General features: G+C 48.4%; 1 protein-coding gene across 5 annotated transcripts in view; it reads right to left on the bottom strand.

The window, feature by feature from the left end:
• The window catches only part of VPS53 (VPS53 subunit of GARP complex), a 174,305-nt gene extending 156,076 nt beyond the window's left edge, over positions 1-18,229 (bottom strand). For 4 of the 5 annotated variants that reach the window (XM_050763531.1, XM_050763532.1, XM_050763533.1 and 1 more), the window contains exons 1-4: positions 17,970-18,229; positions 15,046-15,126; positions 4,678-4,727; positions 2,785-2,851 (exon numbers count right to left, since the gene is read on the bottom strand). In XM_050763531.1, coding sequence (XP_050619488.1) covers positions 2,785-2,851; positions 4,678-4,727; positions 15,046-15,126; positions 17,970-18,056 — 285 coding nt within the window. In that variant the 5' untranslated portion in view covers positions 18,057-18,229. The remainder of the gene's footprint in view (positions 1-2,784; positions 2,852-4,677; positions 4,728-15,045; positions 15,127-17,969) is intronic. The other variant, XM_050763530.1, reaches the window with a different exon arrangement.
• Between the last annotated feature and the right edge of the window lie 348 nt (positions 18,230-18,577).

The raw sequence follows: 18,577 nt of genomic DNA, 5'->3' as shown, positions 1-18,577 counted from the left end.
GTTGGGGGGGGGTTTGCTGTTGTTTTTGGAGATGGGTTCTCACTCTGCCACCCGGGCTGGAGTGCAGCGGCACCATTACAGCTCACTGAAGCTTGTACCACCATATCCAGCTAATTCTTTTACCTTTCTGCGGAGACGAGTATTGCTATGTTGCCCAGGCTGGTCTCAAACTCCTGGCTTCAAGTCATCCTCCTGCCTAGGCATCCCGAAGTGTTGGGATTACAAGCAAGAGCCATTGTGCCCAGCTCAGCTGAATAAAATGTTACTGCACGTAGCCTATGTGTAGTGAAATACGAAGATGACAAAGACACAGTTCTTACCTTCCAGGAGCTTATAAACATCGAAGGGATGAGATTTGTTCTCTAGTAAGTCAAGGGAGACCCCAAAAGCCAAATGAAAAGTACAAGAATAGGGCTGTGGGATTTATGGAGAAAGGATATCAAGTGACACTAGAAGCTATTTTCTCCTCTGTAAAATGAGGGGAGTGGCCCAGATGAGTTTTAAATCCTTTCTAATTCAAAATTCTGATTCCTGAATGTATTCAGATGAAGTCGACAGAAAACGTCGTCAAGAAACTAATATCCGAGCTGGCCCTTGGACGGGTAAGATTGGGAAATGCAGCTGCTGAAGGAGATAGGAGGAAAAGCATTTCAAGCACAACAGAGTCTCTAAGCACAGGCCTGGAAAGCACAGGCATGCTCGTGGAGCACAAAGTCTTCGGTGCAGACAGAATACAACGGGAGGCAAAACCGGAAACGGAGACCAGAATTTTGAATGCCAAGCAAAGGAATTTGAATTTTTTTCTTTCTTTCTTTTTTTATTATTATTATTTTTTTAAACAGGGTCTCACTCTGTTTCCCAGGCCGGAGTGCGGTGGTGTGATCATGGCTCATTGCAGCCTCGAACTCCCTGGCTCAGCTGATCTTCCTGTCTCGGCCTCCTCAGTAGCTGGCTACAGGCACAGGCCACCATCATGCCCAGCTAATTTTGTACTTTTTGTAGAGACGGGGTTTTGTCATGTTGCCCAGGATGGCCTTGAACTCCTAGGCTCAAGTGATCTCCCCGCCTCTGCCTCCCAAAGTGTGGGGACTGCAGGTGTGGGCCACCATGCCTGGCCTTGGATTTCATTTGGTGGCCAGAGCTAACGCGGTGTCTGAAGAGGCAGACACTACGACCAAACACAGACTAGGACAGCTAAGCAGCAGAGTGCAGCTGGAGGGCTTGAGGCCACCCGGTCCCTCTGCAGGACCCCTCTGCAGGTCCCATTTACACAGGCCTCATCTGCCGAAGAAACCATGCTTCATGTAATACAGAAAAGACGAGGGAACAAGACCTCGACAGACAAGATGAGGGAACGAGGACTGAAAACCATGCAAGAGTCCAGAAAACAGGAACACTTCTAGGAACCCAATGTGTCTACACACAAATTCTGAAGGTGACAAGAAGGCCAACTACTCACAAACAGGCCAAAGGAAACTGGCTATCACATGGAAAGTGACTATGAAGTGGAAAAAAAAGTGATATAATGTAGCAAAAACAGACAGATGCGAAAACTACAGATGTAAGAGAAAGAGACTCCTAACATCTGTAAACGACTAGCAGAGGAAACAGAATTATCGGAGATCTGGAAATCTCAGCACAGGACTATCCTCCTCCCACTCCAAATCTGGGCAGCAGGATGGACATTTGTAGAAATTAGCTGTCCTAAAAAATGTCCAAGAGGAGAAAGCACAGCACTGAAGTGACTGCAAAGGTGCAGTCCTGACCTGAGTTAGTGCTGAGAAGGGAGGACAGGACGTCCTCCCTTAGGCGAGAGAGGACGGCTAGAAAGGCACGCTCAGCACTTCCATTCAGACAGCCGTTCTGAAATACAACGCCTCAACAGAAGAACAGAATCGAATGAAAAGGGAAATGGTTCACAGGTAGCATCTGGCCCCTCAAGTATTAAAGAGTATCTCCCCCCACACACTTTTCCCTATTCCCTCCAACAGCCTCCTCAACCAGATCCAATAGACTTCCAAAACTTTTTTTTTTTTTTTTTGAGACAGTCTCACCCCTGTCATCCGGGCTGGAGTGCAGTGGTGCGATCTCGGCTCACTGCCACCTCTGGCTCCCGGGTTCAAGTGACTCATGCCCCAGCCTCCTGAGTAGCCCGGATTAGAGGAGCACACCACCACACCCAGCTAATTTTTGTATTTTTAGTAGAGACAGGGTTTCACCATGTTGGCCAGGCTGATCTCAAACTCCTGGCCTCAAGTGATCCACCTGCCTCAGCCTCCCAAAGTGCTGGGATTACAGGAGTGAGCCACTGTGCCCAACCAACTTGTAAAATTTTTAAATGAATCTTGAGCTACCTGCCTGCTGGCAAAGTGAGGTGCGAGGAAATCATAACTATGTCAGGTTACTATCTTTTGCAGTTCCAAGAGTAATATCAAAACCCCAACAACTTAGCTGACCAATGCAGCAACCTCCTTTAGCCACAGCCCACAAAATAAAAGAGGGCACAAGAGATACCCAACACTAAGGAGAAAGACAAGGAAGCTCCCGTGTTCTCGTCTGGCCTCGAGTGAGCGGTGCCACAGTACACAGGCCTGGTCCAAGGGACACTGAGTGACAGCACGTGGCTGCTCTGGGCGCCTGCCCTGCCCTGTCCTGCCATGTATGAAACGGATCAACTGGAAAGTGCTCTGCGGGAATTGCGAGAAGGCACGTCGACGTTTTGGTCATCTGGTTGTCGGGAGAAACTGGGGGAGCACAGGTAATAGGAAGGAATAAGTTACTTACTTGCCGTCCATCCTGCCCCACGTTCGTCTGGCCTCTTACAACAGTTCGAATATTGTCATCCAGTCTCCTAGCAAAACAGTTCAAGGATACAGTCATTCAAATACTCTTTATTCTAGGCTGGCCAAAGGAAAAAAATAAAAGAGTAATGTATCCATCAACTTCTGCAGACTGCACCTAAACGTCCCAAAAACCAAACATGTGTGAGTGACATCAGGAAGGAGGAGGGCAGCCACAGCCGTGTGGGAGGCCAAGCCCAGCGCAGACTGACGCATCGCCTTGTTGTTAGAAATGGCTATTTTCACTTCACAGTCAGAGCTGTCTGAAAAGACTAATAAAACTTGCAGGATTTTTCATGGCGTAAATCAGGAATGACAAAGTTCCTAAACCTTTATGTGAACACGCCAGAGAACTCAAATTACCTCATACACAATCCCTTTCTCAGTCCCCTTATGAGGCAGAAAGAGCCAGGGCGACAGACAGAATCAGTGCTTCCCACTCCAGGCCCTGATCATGCAATCTATGTCTGAGGCAGATCGACGGCTTCCAGCTCCTCTGCCCCCACAGTTCACAATGTTTAATCATGGGTCACCACCGAACCCACCAGCAGATCTGTTAGCTGTTATGTGACCAAAGGATACACATGTAAGCCCATCTTCATGTCTAAGCCTTGGGAATAAAAAAACAGGTAAATCCATAAAAACAGGGAAACAAAGCCATTAAAAAGCCAGTAGAAGGACAGACAGAATGGCTTACACCTGTAATCCCAGCACTTTGGGAGGTGGAGGCGGATGGATCACTTGAGGCCAGGTGTTCAAGACCAGCCTGGCCAACACAATGAAACACTGTCTCTACTACAAATACAAAAACTAGCTGGGCATAGTGGTGCATGCCTGTAATTCCAGCTACTTGGGTGGCTGAGGCTTACGAATTGCTTGAACCTGAGAGGCAGATCCAAAATCACACCACTGTACTCTAGCCTGGGTGACAGAGCCAGACTCTATCTCAAAAAAAAAAAAATCTAGTAGATGTGGGAGACAGAGGCAGGCAGATCGCTTGAGCTCAGGAGTTCGAGAACAGCCTAGCCAACAAGGCGAAACCCCATCTCTACAAAAAATACAAAAATTAGTGAAGTGCGGTGGTGTGCACCTATAGTCCCAGCTACTTGGGAGGCTGAGGTGGGAGGATCGCTTGAGCCCTGGAGTTCAAGGCTGCAGTGAGCTGTAACTGTACCACTGCACTCCAGCCTGGGGCACAGAGTAAGACTTTGTTTCAAAAAATAAAAATAAACTGAAAAAAAGAAAAAAAAAAATCTATCAGAAAAGCTTTTGCCTCCTTCTATAATTACAAAAGCTGTTTTGAATAGGCTCTGTCACAGCTTCCTTCCTTTTGTATGAATAATTGAAGACTGGCCAAGAATTGAGTTCCTTGCCACAAAGTTCATACGGATAAAAGAATTATATGACCAGGTGTAGTGGCTCCAGCCTGTAATCACAGCACTTTGGGAGGCCAAGGCTGGTGGATCACTTGAGGTCAGGAGTTCAAGACCAGCCTGACCAACATGGTTAAACCCCGTCTCTACTAAAAATACAAAATTTGCCAGGCGTGTAATCCCAGCTACTCGGGAGGCTGAGGCAGGACAATGACTTGAACCCGGGAGGTGGAAGTTGCAGTGAGCCAAGATCGCACCACTGCACTCCAGCCTGGGCAATGAGCAAAAATCCGTCTCAAAAATAAATAAATAAATAAATGAAAATTTAAAAAAGGAACTATATTACCATCTATGGCAAACTTGAGATTCCAGTGCTCTCACAGAAAAATGTGATCCAGAATGTGATTAACTAAATTAACAACACACTTTTCATTAATGATGAACAATCACACAATGTTACTTACCTTATTTTCAGCCTAATTTTGTTCACGACTTCGTCTATGTTCGCCAGAGACTACAATAAAGAAGAAAGAGTGCCCAGCTGTTAGTCCACTTCCTGGAATTCCTCTTTCCCAGGGAAATGATGTGCTCTAACAGCTACTTATGAAAGCTCAAAAACTTTAATCACGTGGTATGAGCTTTGCTTTAAAAAAGTAAAGCAGTAGTTGGAAGGTACTGGCAAATCTAGCCCAGCCCGTTTTTTGTCAATAAAGTTTTATTGGAACACAGCCGCGCCCATTCACGTGCGTCCTGCCTCCGGCTGCTCTTGAGCGACAGTGGCGTTAGGCAGCTGTGAAAGACACTGTAGAGCTGCAAAGCCTAGAATATTCACTACCTGGACCTTTGTAGAAAAGTTTGCTGACCCGGGGTATATGTGATTGTGACAAATTCATGTAACAAAATACAGCAACGAAAATGAATGAACACACACCACCATGGATAAACATTACTAACGGAACGGGGCACCAAAAAAGCCGGACGCAAGAGGACATAGGATACGATTTCACTAACACAATTCTCCTGTGTTAGAAGCGAGAACTGTGGTTATCTCTGGGGGAAGGTAGTGACAGTGAAGACGCAAGGAAAGGCCTTCTGAAGTTTTTTTAAATGGTTTATTTCTTGATATGGGTGGCGGTGACATGGCTATGTTTATTTTGTGAAAATTCATCAAGTTGTACCCTTAAGATTTGTGTACTCCTCTGTATTATGTTATACTTTAATAAATACACAAATTTGTTTTTTAGTATATAGATTCATTAGAAAAAAGTCTGGAAGGATAAATAGGAGTAGTTGTAATCTATTAGTAGTTGCAGCATTAGTAGCTATAATCTATCAACTATGTATTACAATATGAAAAGAAGGGATTTCAAATTTTGCTTCTTGGGCTGGGTGCAGTGGCTCATGCCTCTAATCCCAGCACTTTGGGAGGCTGAGGTGGGCAGATCACCTGAGGTCAGGAGTTTGAGACCAGCCTGACCATCATGGCGAAACCCCATCTCTACTGAAAATACAAAAAAAAAAAATTAGCCAGGCGTGGTGGAGGGCACCTGTCATCCCAACTACTCAAGAGGCTGAAGCAGGAGAATCGCTTGAACCCAGGAGGCGGAGGCTGCAATGAGCTGAGATCAGGCCGTTGCACTCCCGCCTGGGCAACAAGAGCAAAACTCCTTCTCAAAAAAAAAAAAAGTCTTCTTTTTGTCTGTATTTTATAATTATTGACTATGCACTAGTACCGTGACTATAATAAAGCTTATTATAATGACAAAACAAAGGGATCACTTCTGACCTTAGAGATGAGAAAATGTGAGGAAATGGTGCCCCCTAATGGACGAGATGAGGTACAATTTTACAGTACTATTTTAATTCTAGTTTTCAAAATACAATTTAACAAATCTTCTTTCTCTCTCCCTTAACAAATATTTTATCTCAGAAGGAATTAGGGATATTGCAGGAAATATGCTTATAAATCACTTCTGGCTACTTCTGAGGGGAGGAGGCAGCTAGGTGCCTTCCAGGAGCAGGTCTGGTAAGAGAAATGGGCCCTGAGTGTTTGAGATGTCAGACTGGGTCATCACAGCTCATCTTACTGTGCTGACTAAGCCAACAGTTACTCAGAATTTTCAGAAATCCAAGACCAGCTTGAGGTAAAAATGAATCTCAGGCTGGGCGTGATGGCTCATGCCTGTAATCCCAGCATTTTGGGAGGCTAAGGTGGGAGGATCACTCAAACCCAGGAATTCAAGACCAGCCCAAACAGACCCCATCTCTCCAAAAAATAAAAAAGTTAGCCAGGCGTGGTGGCGGGTGCCTGTAGTCCCAGCTACTCAGGAGGCTGAGGTGGGAGGATCACTTGAGCCCAGAAGGTCGAGGCTGCAGTGAGCCATGTTTGCACCACTGCACTCCAGCCTGGGTTAAACAGCCCTGTCTCAAAAACAAAACAAAAAAAAAGAATCTTAAACAAGAGAAATTAATTTATATATAATTAATATATACCTATAGTTTTGTGTGTGATGGAGACTAGCTGTCACAAGGCTGGAGAGCAACGGCACGATCTCAGCTCACTGCCAGACTCCCTGGTTCACGCCATTCTCCTGCCTCAGCCTCCCGAGTAGCTGGGATTACAGGCACGTCCCACCAGGCCCAGTTAATTTTTGTATTTTTAGTAGAGATGGGGTTTCACCATGTTAGCCAGGATGGTCTCGATCTCCTGACCTCGTGATCTGCCCGCCTTGGCCTCCCAAAGTGCTGGGATTACAGGCATGAGCCACTGTGCCTAGCCAAGAGGAAAATATTTCTAATATCATTTTATGATATCAAGTATTTTTATAATATCAAATAGCCCACCTTTAAGATGGCAGCTCCCTCTGTCACCTAGGCTGGACTGCCGTGGTGCTTACTGTAACCTCAAACTCCTGGGCTCAAGCAATCCTCCCACCCCAGCCTCCTGAGTGGCTGGGAACACAGGTATGTGCACGAAGCCTGGCTAATTTTCCTATTTTGTTATAGACACAGGGTCTTGCTATGTTGCCCAAGCTGATCTTGAATTCCTGGCTTCAAGCAACGCTCCCGCTTTGGCCTCCCAAAGCCCTGGGATTACAGGAATGAGGCAGCGCACCTGGCCCTATAATATCATTTTTATAATATAATGAATGTAACTATTAAAAAGAACAGAGGCCGGGTGTGGAGGCTTATGTCTGTCCTTTGGGAGGCTGAGGTGGGTGGACTGCTTGAGCCCAAGAGTTAGAGACTAAACTGGACAACACGGTGAAACTCCGTCTCCACAAAAAATAGAAAAATTAGCCAGTGTGGTGGCACACGCCTGTAGTACAAGCTACTTATGAGGCTGAGGAGAGAAGACTGATTGAGCCTGGGAGTTGCAGGGCACAGTGAGCTGTGATGGAGCCACTGCACTGCAGCCTGGAAGATGAGTGAGAATCTCAAAAAGAAAAAATAAATAAAAATAAAAATAGGCCGGGCTTGGTGGCTCACGCCTGTAATCCCAGCACTTTGCAAAGCCGAGTTGGGCAGATCACAAGGTCAGGAGTTCGAGACCAGCCAGGTCAACATGGTGAAACACCGTCTCTACTAAAAATACAAAAAAAAATTAGCCGGGCGTGGTGGCAGTTGCCTGTAATCCCAGCTACTCGGGAGGCTGAGGCAGAAGAATTGCTTGAACCTGGGAGGCAGAGGTTGCAGTGAGCCGAGATCACACCACTACACTCCAGCCTGGGCAAGAGAGAGACTCCGTCTCAATAAATAAATAAATAAATAAATAAATAAATAAGAGAAAGAAATATCCTAAAGTTATAATATTTGATTATTAGGTGGCCCTTGGGTGACTGTTTTTCCTTCATTTCCAGGCTTTCTGTTGCGGGGGCAAAAGCGAAAGGCTGCCAGCATTTAGTGTGGGTCTCTTAGGCAACAACTGTAGGCACTTCACAGGAATGATTTCCCTCAATCCCCTCTGCCATGCCAGGCACACTTTTCTCCTCTTCAATGTTAAGACTGGGAAATATGAAGCCCCGCGCGGTGGCTCACGCCTGTAATCCCAACACTTTGGGAGGCCGAGGTGGGTGGGTTGCCTAAGCTCAGGAGTTCAAGACCAGCCTGGGCAACCTGGCAAAACCCTGTCTCTACCAAAAATACAAAAAATTACCTGGGCATGCTGGTGCACACCTGTGGTCCCAGCTACTCAGGAGGCTGAGGTGGGAGGATGGCTTGAGCCCGGGAGGCAGAGGTTGCAGTGAGCCGAGATCACACCACTACATTCCAACCTGGGTAACAGAGGGGGAACCCGCCTCAAATAAACAGACACATCACAAATGTGCTCTGAAAGGACAGGTGCTTTGCCTGAGGCTGCAGAGATCCTCTTTCTTACCCTATAATCTACCTCTAACGCAATGGTTCTTGACCTAATTTTCCTGCGCCCCAAGACACCCGACAGCTATGACACACCCACTCCCATCAGTTCAGTGTCTGGCTATGACAGCGATCCTCACCAGGGCTGAGGGCCTCTCCTGGAGTTGCGGAAAAGCCCTGTGGGAACGCACATTGGCTGGGCAGAGGGGTTTATCTTAGCTTTGAGAATCACACATCTCGTTTAGTTATAATGTGGCTGTACAGTTTTAATTGTTTAATTTTTAAATGTTTTAGTTATTGAAAAATATTTCCTGATTCTAAAGGTAATTCTTGACAATTAGAGAAAATAAGTCATCTGCACACCACAGTATGACCACAATCAGAATTTTTGCATATTGCCTTCTACTATGAAACTATCTAGCTATACAAAAATAAACTGGGATAAGCAATTTGGCATCTTTTTTATTATCTTCATTTTTTTAAAGGCATGATCTCATTCTGTCGCCCAGGCTGGAGTGCAGTGGCACGATCTCAGCTGACTGCAACTTCCACCTCCAAGGCTCAAGCGATCTTCCTGCCTCAGCGATCCACCCGCCTTGGCCGCCCAAAGTGCTGGGATTGGAGAATAGAGCCGTGAGCCGGACCTTGGGTTTTTTCTCTTAACAACACAGATCCAGAGCATTTCTGGGGTCACCAAAAACTCTTTAGAAACCTCCCCATTTCACTCTTTTCTCAAACTTCCTAAGTATGTTAGCTTTATATTAGTTTTTCATAAATTTCATTTAGTTTCCTCTAATCAAACTTCCAAATGATGATTTTCAGTTTAATTAATTAATCAGGAGATTTAAAAGGTTTTCTCGACCACTGTCACCAAACTTGGCTACTATTTAAAGCCCCACAGGCACTCTGCTGCATGGAAAATCCAGGCTCCTCTCAGACCTGGCCCAGTGAAACAGAAAAAGGCATCCATTCCACGCCACCCGACAGGCTCCAGACAGCCACAGACACACAAATACATCCACTCCTCGACGAGCTCCAGACAGCCACAGACACACAAGTACGTCCACTCCTCGACAGGCTCCAGACAGCCACACACACACAAGTACGTCCACTCCTCGACAGGCTCCAGACAGCCACACACACACAAGTACGTCCGCTCCTCGACAGGCTCCAGAGAGCCACACACACACAAGTACGTCCGCTCCTCGACAGGCTCCAGAGAGCCACACACACACAAGTACGTCCGCTCCTCGACAGGCTCCAGACAGCCACACACACACAAGTACGTCCGCTCCTCGACAGGCTCCAGACAGCCGGACACACAAGTACGTCCCCTCCTCGACAGGCTCCAGACAGCCACACACACACAAGTACGTCCACTCCTCGACAGGCTCCAGACAGCCACACACACACAAGTACGTCCCCTCCTCGACAGGCTCCAGACAGCCACACACACACAAGTACGTCCGCTCCTCGACAGGCTCCAGACAGCCACACACACACAAGTACGTCCGCTCCTCGACAGGCTCCAGACAGCCACACACACACAAGTACGTCCGCTCCTCGACAGGCTCCAGACAGCCACACACACACAAGTACGTCCGCTCCTCGACAGGCTCCAGACAGCCACACACACACAAGTACGTCCGCTCCTCGACAGGCTTCAGACAGCCACACACACACAAGTACGTCCGCTCCTCGACAGGCTCCAGACAGCCACACACACACAAGTACGTCCGCTCCTCGACAGGCTCCAGACAGCCACACACACACAAGTACGTCCGCTCCTCGACAGGCTCCAGACAGCCACACACACACAAGTACGTCCGCTCCTCGACAGGCTCCAGACAGCCACACACACACAAGTACGTCCGCTCCTCGACAGGCTCCAGACAGCCACACACACACAAGTACGTCCACTCAACAGCAATGTATTCTCACCCTCCTCCTCACAGTAACACTAAATTCACTCTTGATACACTGAACTCTACTTTAAACCATGGACACTCATAATTTACAAGTGTTTACTGTAGGTCCATGAGGTATACAGACGGTTTTTGCCCAAGATCTAACACTAGTTAAATTATAAGCTATTCCACTACTTTCTACTACCTTTTCATTAAGATCCACAGGAATCTGGCTTGGTAGATGACCTGCTAAGTGAAACTCTGAGACTACAGAAGTAAAGACAACTCTATTTCACAAATTTCCTGAGTTACTCTAAGAGACGTGACTACACATTAGCATATACACGGGGCACACGTAGACAAGACAGGGAACTGAATCTGCGGAATGACAAATATCTTGAGTTTTCAGTAGTTTTAAAAAAATACAGCATATACACAAACACCACAAGAGGTGAGAACCTGATGGTTTCCTACATAATTTTCAAATCTAACACTTCTTTTTGTTTTGGTGAATCAGCAACTACTATCTTTATCGTAGCTATTCCCAAATGTCTATCTCCAGCTAATTCCTAAAATTCCCCTTTCATACAAAATGATGAGCTATAAAGGCTTTTTGTGAAATCTCAAAAAAGACAATCACACAGTATATCGTCTTTTAAAATTTATTTTAAAAATCAGTATGTCCATTAAAAAAAGTTTGGAAGGATCTGCCAAGATGGTCACAATAACGGGGATCATGAGCTCCACACGCAAATACCCAAGTACTTATTTCCACCCGGATGACCTGAGTATGCTCAAACTCAGGCTCACCCTTACACCCCACTCCAGCCCTACTTGCCACTGAAACCTGCTCTTTCTCCTTACACCCAGTAACTGGGTAAAGCGTAAAGCTGCCAATGCCCACCCAGTCAGCCAAATCTGGCTACCTAGAAACCAAAGTTCCAAATCCTTAACTTACGGTCATGCACAGTGGCTCAAATCTGTAATCCTAGCACTCTGAGAGGATGAGGCAGGAGGGTGGCTTGAGGCCAGGAGTTCAAGACCAGTCTGGGCAACACAGCAAAGCCCAGTCTATTAAAAAAAATTAAAAATCAGCTGGGGCTGGGCGTGGTGGCTCATGCCTGTAATCCCAACACTTTGGGAGGCCGGGGTGGATGGATCATGAGGTCAGGAGATCAAGACTGTCCTGGCCAACATGGTGAAACCCCATCTCTATCAAAAATACAGAAATTAGCTGGGTGTGGTGGTGCGTGCCCGTAATCCTAGTTACTCAGGAGGCTGAGGCAGGAGAATCACTTGAACCCAGGAGGCAGAGGTTGCAGTGAGCCAAGATCATGCCATTGCACTCCAGCCTGGGGGACAATAACGAGACTTTGCCTCAAAAAAAAAAAAGAAAAGAAAAGAAAATCAGTTGTGTGAAAAATATTTGGGCCAGGTGCAGTGGCTCACGCCTGTAATCCCAGCACTTTGGGAGGCCGAGGTGGGAGGATCACATTAGCTCAGGAGTTCAAGACCAGCCTGGGCTTCATAGTGAGATCTTGTTTCTACTAAACAATTTTTAAAATTAGCTGTGTGTGGTGGCATGCACCTGTAGTACCAGCTACTCAGAAGGCCAGTGTGTGGGGAGCGCTAGAGCTCGGGAGTTCAAGGCTGCTATGACTGTGCCACTGCACTCCAGCCTGGGCAATAGAGTAACACTCTGTTTTAAAAGAAAGGAAGAAAGAAAAAAAGCATTTCACTGAGAGGCATGTGGTCTCCAAAATACTGGCGACCATAAGCCTAGAACACAGATCTCCCAGGATCCTTGCTCTCCCTCCTCAGCCTCATCTGTGAGTCTCTATTCACGGTGCACATCCTGTGTCTCCGGTTTCTGCGCCTTGGTCCTATGTTTAGAAGGGCCTTCTGTAGCGTCCAGCCCTACGGGGTCTTGTGGGTTTTCTCTTTGTGTGTGGAGACGAGAGATTATAGAAAGACAGACACGGAACTAAGCAGTAGTAGGAAAGACAGCTGGGCCCAGGGGACCACCACCACCAGTGCACGGAGCCCAATAGTGGCCTCGAATGCCTGGACGCACTGCTATGGATTGCATACAAGGCAAGGGGGCAGGGAAAGGAGTGTGAGTCATCTCAAATGATGGATAAGGTCAAGCAAGTCACATGTCCACGTGACAGGGGGCCCTTCCCTTTGTGGTAGCTGAAGCAGAGAGGGAGGACAGCATATGTCAGCATTTTTCTATGCACTCATCAGAAAGATCAAAGACTTTAATGCTTTCACTAATTCTGCTACTGCTATCTTCTAAGAACTTAAAAGGAGGAGCCAGGTGTACAGACGGAACAGGAAAGTGGACCAGGAGCGTGACCATTGAAGCACAGCACCACAGGGGGACATTTAAGCCTCCGGATGACTGCAGGCAGGCCAACTGGTGGAGCAGAGTGTTCTCTAATTTCCCCAGGGAAAGGGAGACTCCCTTTCACAGTCCGCTAAGTAACAGGTGCCTTCCCAGGCACTGGCGCTACCGCTAGACCAAGGTGCCTTCAAACGGCCCTTATCCAGGCGTGACAGAGGGCTCTCTCTCTTGTCTTCTGGTCACTTCTTACGATGTTCCTTCAGCTCCTAACTCTGTATGGCCTGGTTTTTCCTTGGTTATAATAATGAAACAAAGATTAATACTAAAGACTAATGATTGATAATATCCATATATAATCATCTCTATATCCTATTTCTATTATAACTTTTCTTATTCTAACTATTTCCTTTATCATACTGGAAGAGGTTGTGCCTTCAGTTTCTTCCCTCGGCACCTGTGTTGCTTTCCGCCCATACCTTCCTTCCCTCATCATCCTGGAAGAGACACCTGGCTGCTGGCTCTGTCTAGAATACTGTCCTGCCAGACTGCTGCAAGCTTGACTCCTCCTTGTCCCTCAGGTCTCAGTTTAGAAGGAACCACCTCATAGAGAGCTTCCCATTAAGCTCCTTTATCTAAAGGACCTCCCGCCCATGCATCACGCTCTGTCAGGGAACCTGCTTGGGATCACAGCCACCATGTTTGATCATCTACAGTGTATCTGTTGATTTATTTCTTGTCTTCCTCCCTACACTAGACTCCATGAGACCAAGACCAGATCTGTCATGTTTACATTTCTCCCTGGTTTCTAAAAATAGTACCTGACACTTAGTAGACATTTAATAAACGACGGCTACGTTTTACTGAATGAATACATGAATGAATCTCTCAAGCTCGGCAGACAGGCTACCTCCTCTCTGAAGTTGTAATTTTCCTTGGAAGAACTGGTCTTTGTTTCCTTACCGCACCGTCCCATCGTCACTTACGGCATTCACCAGGGTCTCCCACCACTTGACCCTGCACACCTCAAGGGCATGGACTGGATCTTATTCATCTCTGTACCCCCAGCACCTGGGATAGTGACTGACAACACATGACAGGCACCTACTGAACAAATGCTGACTGAAGAAATGAAAACTAAGCGGGACTGTCGCTGCCCTTCTCCCAACTCTGCTGCTTCCAGTTCTGGTCTACTCCTCACCCAAACACCCAAAAAACAATCTGGAAAGAAAATCCATCTCTATAGGCAAATGACCAGACAAAAAATAATAAAACATAAAGCCTAAAAATTTGTCTCTTGAGGCCGGGCACAGTGGCTCACACCTGTAATCCCAGCACTTTGGGAGGCTGAGGCGGGTAGATCACGAGGTCAGGAGTTTGAGACCAGCCTGGCCAACATGGTGAAACCCCATCTCTACTAAAAACATAAAAATTGGCCGGGCGCGGTGGCTCAAGCCTGTAATCCCAGCACTTTGGGAGGCCGAGACGGGCGGATCACGAGGTCAGGAGATCGAGACCATCCTGGCTAACACGGTGAAACCCCGTCTCTACTAAAAAATACAAAAAACTAGCCGGGCGAGATGGCGGGCGCCTGTAGTCCCAGCTACTTGGGAGGATGAGGCAGGAGAATGGCGTAAACCCCGGAGGCGGAGCTTGCAGTGAGCTGAGATCCGGCCACTGCACTCCAGCCTGGGCGACAGAGCGAGACTCCGTCTCAAAAAAAAAAAAAAAAAAAAAAAAAAAAAGAATCGCTTGAACCTGGGAGGCAGAGACTGCAGTGAGCCGAGACCATGCCATTGCACTCCAGCCTGAGTGACAAGAGCAAAACTCCATCTCAAAAAAACTAATAAACAAAAATAAAAATTTACATCTTGAAATAGAGGTGAAAGTGGCTTCATGATTCTGGGCTTCTCCTGCCTGCCTCACCCCCACCTTTCCCTACTACATTATAAAAATCCCTTCCACTTTCCATTACAGCAGAAAATCTGGGAGGACTCTCACAACCTACGGGCACAATTATTATTAATATGTTCACTATACAACGAATTCCATTCCAACACAGTGTGGCTCACTGCCCCAGGTGGTGACGATGGAGTTTGATTTGAATTTCACTCTCCCTTGTTTATCAAGGGCCGGTAGATGATCTAGTGTAGCACGCAAAGCATGACACCCAGGATGCGCCAGAAGCCGCTGAAAGGAAGGAAACCTGAAACTCTACTTACTTGCTCTGTTGGGAACAGGGTGTTGATATATTCGACAGCATTGAAATCTGCTCGATCTAGAGGGTCCTGGCTTGGAAACACCTATATAGAAAGAGAGGATTATATATAAAAACAGCTGGTACACCGTAAATATATATATATATATAATTTTAATTTGTCAATTAAAAGGAAAATAAAGGGCCAGGCATAGTGACTCAAACCCGTAATCACAGCACTTTGGGAGGCCAAGGCGGGTGGATCACCTGAGGTCAGTCTCTACTAAAAATACAAAAATCAGCTGGGTGTCGTGGTGCACACCTGTAATCCCAGCTACTCAGGAGGCTGAGGCAGGAGAATCACTTGAACCCAGGAGGTGGAGGTTGCATGAGCCAAGATCACACCACTACACTCCAGTCTGGGCGACAGAGCAAGACTCTATCTCAAAATAAAATTAAATAAATAAATAGATAAATAAATAAATATATAAAAATAAGGCTGGGTGGATCGCTTGAGCTCAGGAGTTGGAGACTGGCCCGGGCAACATGGCGAAACCACATCTCTACAAAAAAAATTAGCTGGGTGCCACGGCACATGCCTGTCGTAGTCCCAGCTACCTGGGAGGCTGGGGTGGGAGGATCACCGGAGCCCAGGAGGTTAAGTTGCAGTGAGCCGAGACTGTACCACTGAACTTCAACCTGGGTGACAGGGTGAGATCCTGTCTCAAAAACAGTCCACCTCTGAGAAATATAGCTAACTCCCTAACAACCCGAAGAACATGCAACAAGGAGGATGACACAAGCAGCCAAATTATCTGCTGGACACTGGGTCTCACCAGCTTGATAGAGTTATAACTGTGGGAAGCAACTTCATCTCTGAAGAAGCCTTCCAAAGAAATACAGAGCCAAAGAATCCAAATGTCTTCTAAGACAACTGTTAGAAAAGTTGAAGCCTTCTACCACATCAAGGGGAGGTAGATGAGAAGCAACACCCTGTCTCAAACACACACACACACACGTACACACATACACACACACCTCTATAAATGGGACAATACATTACTTAGTACAGTGGCAGGCCCACGGTAAGTATTAAGAGTCAACATATGTCAACTACTGGTACAGTGGAAATCACGTTTAACTTAGACACGAACCCGGGAAGCGGAGCTTGCAAGGAGCCGAGACTACGCCACTGCACTCCAGCCTGGGCGACCCAGCGAGACTCCGTCTCAAAAAAAAAAAAGAAAAGAAAAGGGCTTCTCAGGGGCCATTAAATAAGACATGATGGAATTGTCCATTTCCTCAATCATAAATCCCTTTCTTAAATCATAAAACTTCATGACAATTCCTTTAAGGGAGACTTTCTCCCTTTATCAGGAGCAATACTCTGCAGTATTAGAAATCATTATTTCTGACGGGGTGCAGCGGCTCACACCTGTAATCCCAGCACTTTGGGAGGCCGAGACGGGCAGATCGCCTGAGGTCAGGAGTCCGAGACCAGCTTGGCCAACATGGTGAAACCTCATCTCTACTAAAAATACAAACATGAGCCGGGCGTGGTGGCGGGCTCCTGTAATCCCAGCTACTCGGGAGGCTGAGGCAGGAGAACCGCTTGAACCCGGGAGGTGGAGGTTGCAGTGAGCCGAGATGGCACCCCCGCACTCCAGCCTGGGCGACAGAGCGAGACTCTGTCTCAAAAAAATAACATAACATAACATAACATAACATAAAATAATCTCTATTTCTAATATCATTAGCCTTAAAATTTCAATAAACTTGCAAAGGGAAGAGTTCCTGCAGGCAGGGCCGCGCGTGGTGGCTCACGTCTGTAATCCCAGCACTTTGGGAGGCCGAGGCGGGCAGGTCACTTGAGCTGAGGAGTTCGAGACCATCCTGGCCAACCCGGTGAAACTCCCGTCTTTACCAAAAATACAAAAATTAGCCAGGCGCGGTGGCGGGCGCCTGTAATCCCAGCTACTCGGGAGGCTGAGACAGGAGAATCGCTTGAACCCAGGAGGCGGAGGTTGCAGTGAGCCGAGATCGCGCCATTGCATCCCAGCCTGGGCGACACAGCGAGACTCCATCTCAGAAAAAAAAAAAGGTCCTGCAGGGAAAAGAGACTCTGGGAGTATTCTCCGACCTCAGCCAAACGATTCAACGGTAGGAATTGTCAACCTTTTAAGAATGGTGGCCGGGCGCGGTGGCTCACGCCTGTAATCCCAGCACTTTGGGAGGCCGAGGCGGGCGGATCACAAGGTCAGGAGATCGAGACCACGGTGAAACCCCGTCTCTACTAAAAATACAAAAAATTAGCCGGGCGCGGTTGTGGGCGCCTGTAGTCCCAGCTACTCGGGAGGCTGAGGCAGGAGAATGGCGTAAACCCGGGAGGCGGAGGTTGCAGTGAGCCGATATCGCGCCACTGCACTCCAGCCTGGGCGACAGAGCGAGACTCCGTCTCAAAAAACAAACAAACAAACAAACAAACAAACAAACAAACAAAAAGAATGGTAACAATGTCATTTTTCAACCCTTTCTCTCTGCTCTGCCATCCGCGTCAGAAATTAAAGTCATGCCCTCCCCCCAGTTCCAAGCCACTCGCGAGGGGCCAGCTTGCGAAACCGCGGCGTTGGCACGAGCCTGGTAAATGAAGCCCCCACAGTCCCCAGAAACTGAAGATGCCACCCAAGGCCCGCATTCTCCTAGCGCCGTCCTCTCTCGGCGCACAATTCCTTTTCCCCAAAACCACCAGGACCCCCCGCCCTCGCCAAAGACAATCGAAGCCTAGAAAGGGTTCCCCTTCCTTTCCTTCTGATTCAGACACCCCTTCTCACCCGGGCCACCTCCCCACCTCACTTCCCTGCTGCCCCGGGCCCCGGCCCTCCGTCCACCCGCCGCGGCCTCCCCAGCGCCCGCGCTCGCGTCTCCCCTCCCGAGGGGCGGAACGCTCACCTGCTCGATGGCCAGCTGCACCTCGGGCGTGAGCTGCAGCACGGCTTCCAGCTCCTCCACGAACTCCAGTTCCTCCTCCTCCATCATTCCGCCACCCGGCCCCCTGCCGACCCCCGCCGCGAGCCCCACTCAAGCCTCCAGCCGCCCCCCAGGCCCCAGCACGGCAACCCCCTCGCAGCAGCCACCTGGCGAGCCCGGCTCCGTCAGCCGCTCTGTCAGCCGCTGCGGCACTTCCGGGAGGCCAGGGCACTTCCGGGACCGGGGAACTGTGGGATCGCGGCGGACCGAGAGGGGCTGCGTTCCTGTCAGGTCCCGGGTCTCCCCGGCAACGCTTTGCCCCGGCGGCCGCGCGTGCCCTCAGCGCGTCCTCAGGATGGCGCGGCCTCTTCGCTCCCCAAGGCGCGCCCCCCGCGAGGACCGCGAGGTTGGGGCAGGGCGGGGCCCCCAGCAGCACGCCCGGGTGAAAGTCGGCCCGGCGGCGTCGCGACCCACAGCCCACAGCCTCCGCAGGCAGCGCCGCGGCGACCCCTCAGCTCCCGGGGCCCCTCGGTCAGTGGCAGCGGGTGTCCCGGCCGTGGGGACGACGTGATCCCAGCTGGCACGTGGCG

Source organism: Macaca thibetana, chromosome 16 (assembly GCF_024542745.1).
Source record: "Macaca thibetana thibetana isolate TM-01 chromosome 16, ASM2454274v1, whole genome shotgun sequence".
Classification (NCBI taxonomy): domain Eukaryota; kingdom Metazoa; phylum Chordata; class Mammalia; order Primates; family Cercopithecidae; genus Macaca; species Macaca thibetana.
This window is presented reverse-complemented; position numbering and strand designations above follow the sequence as displayed.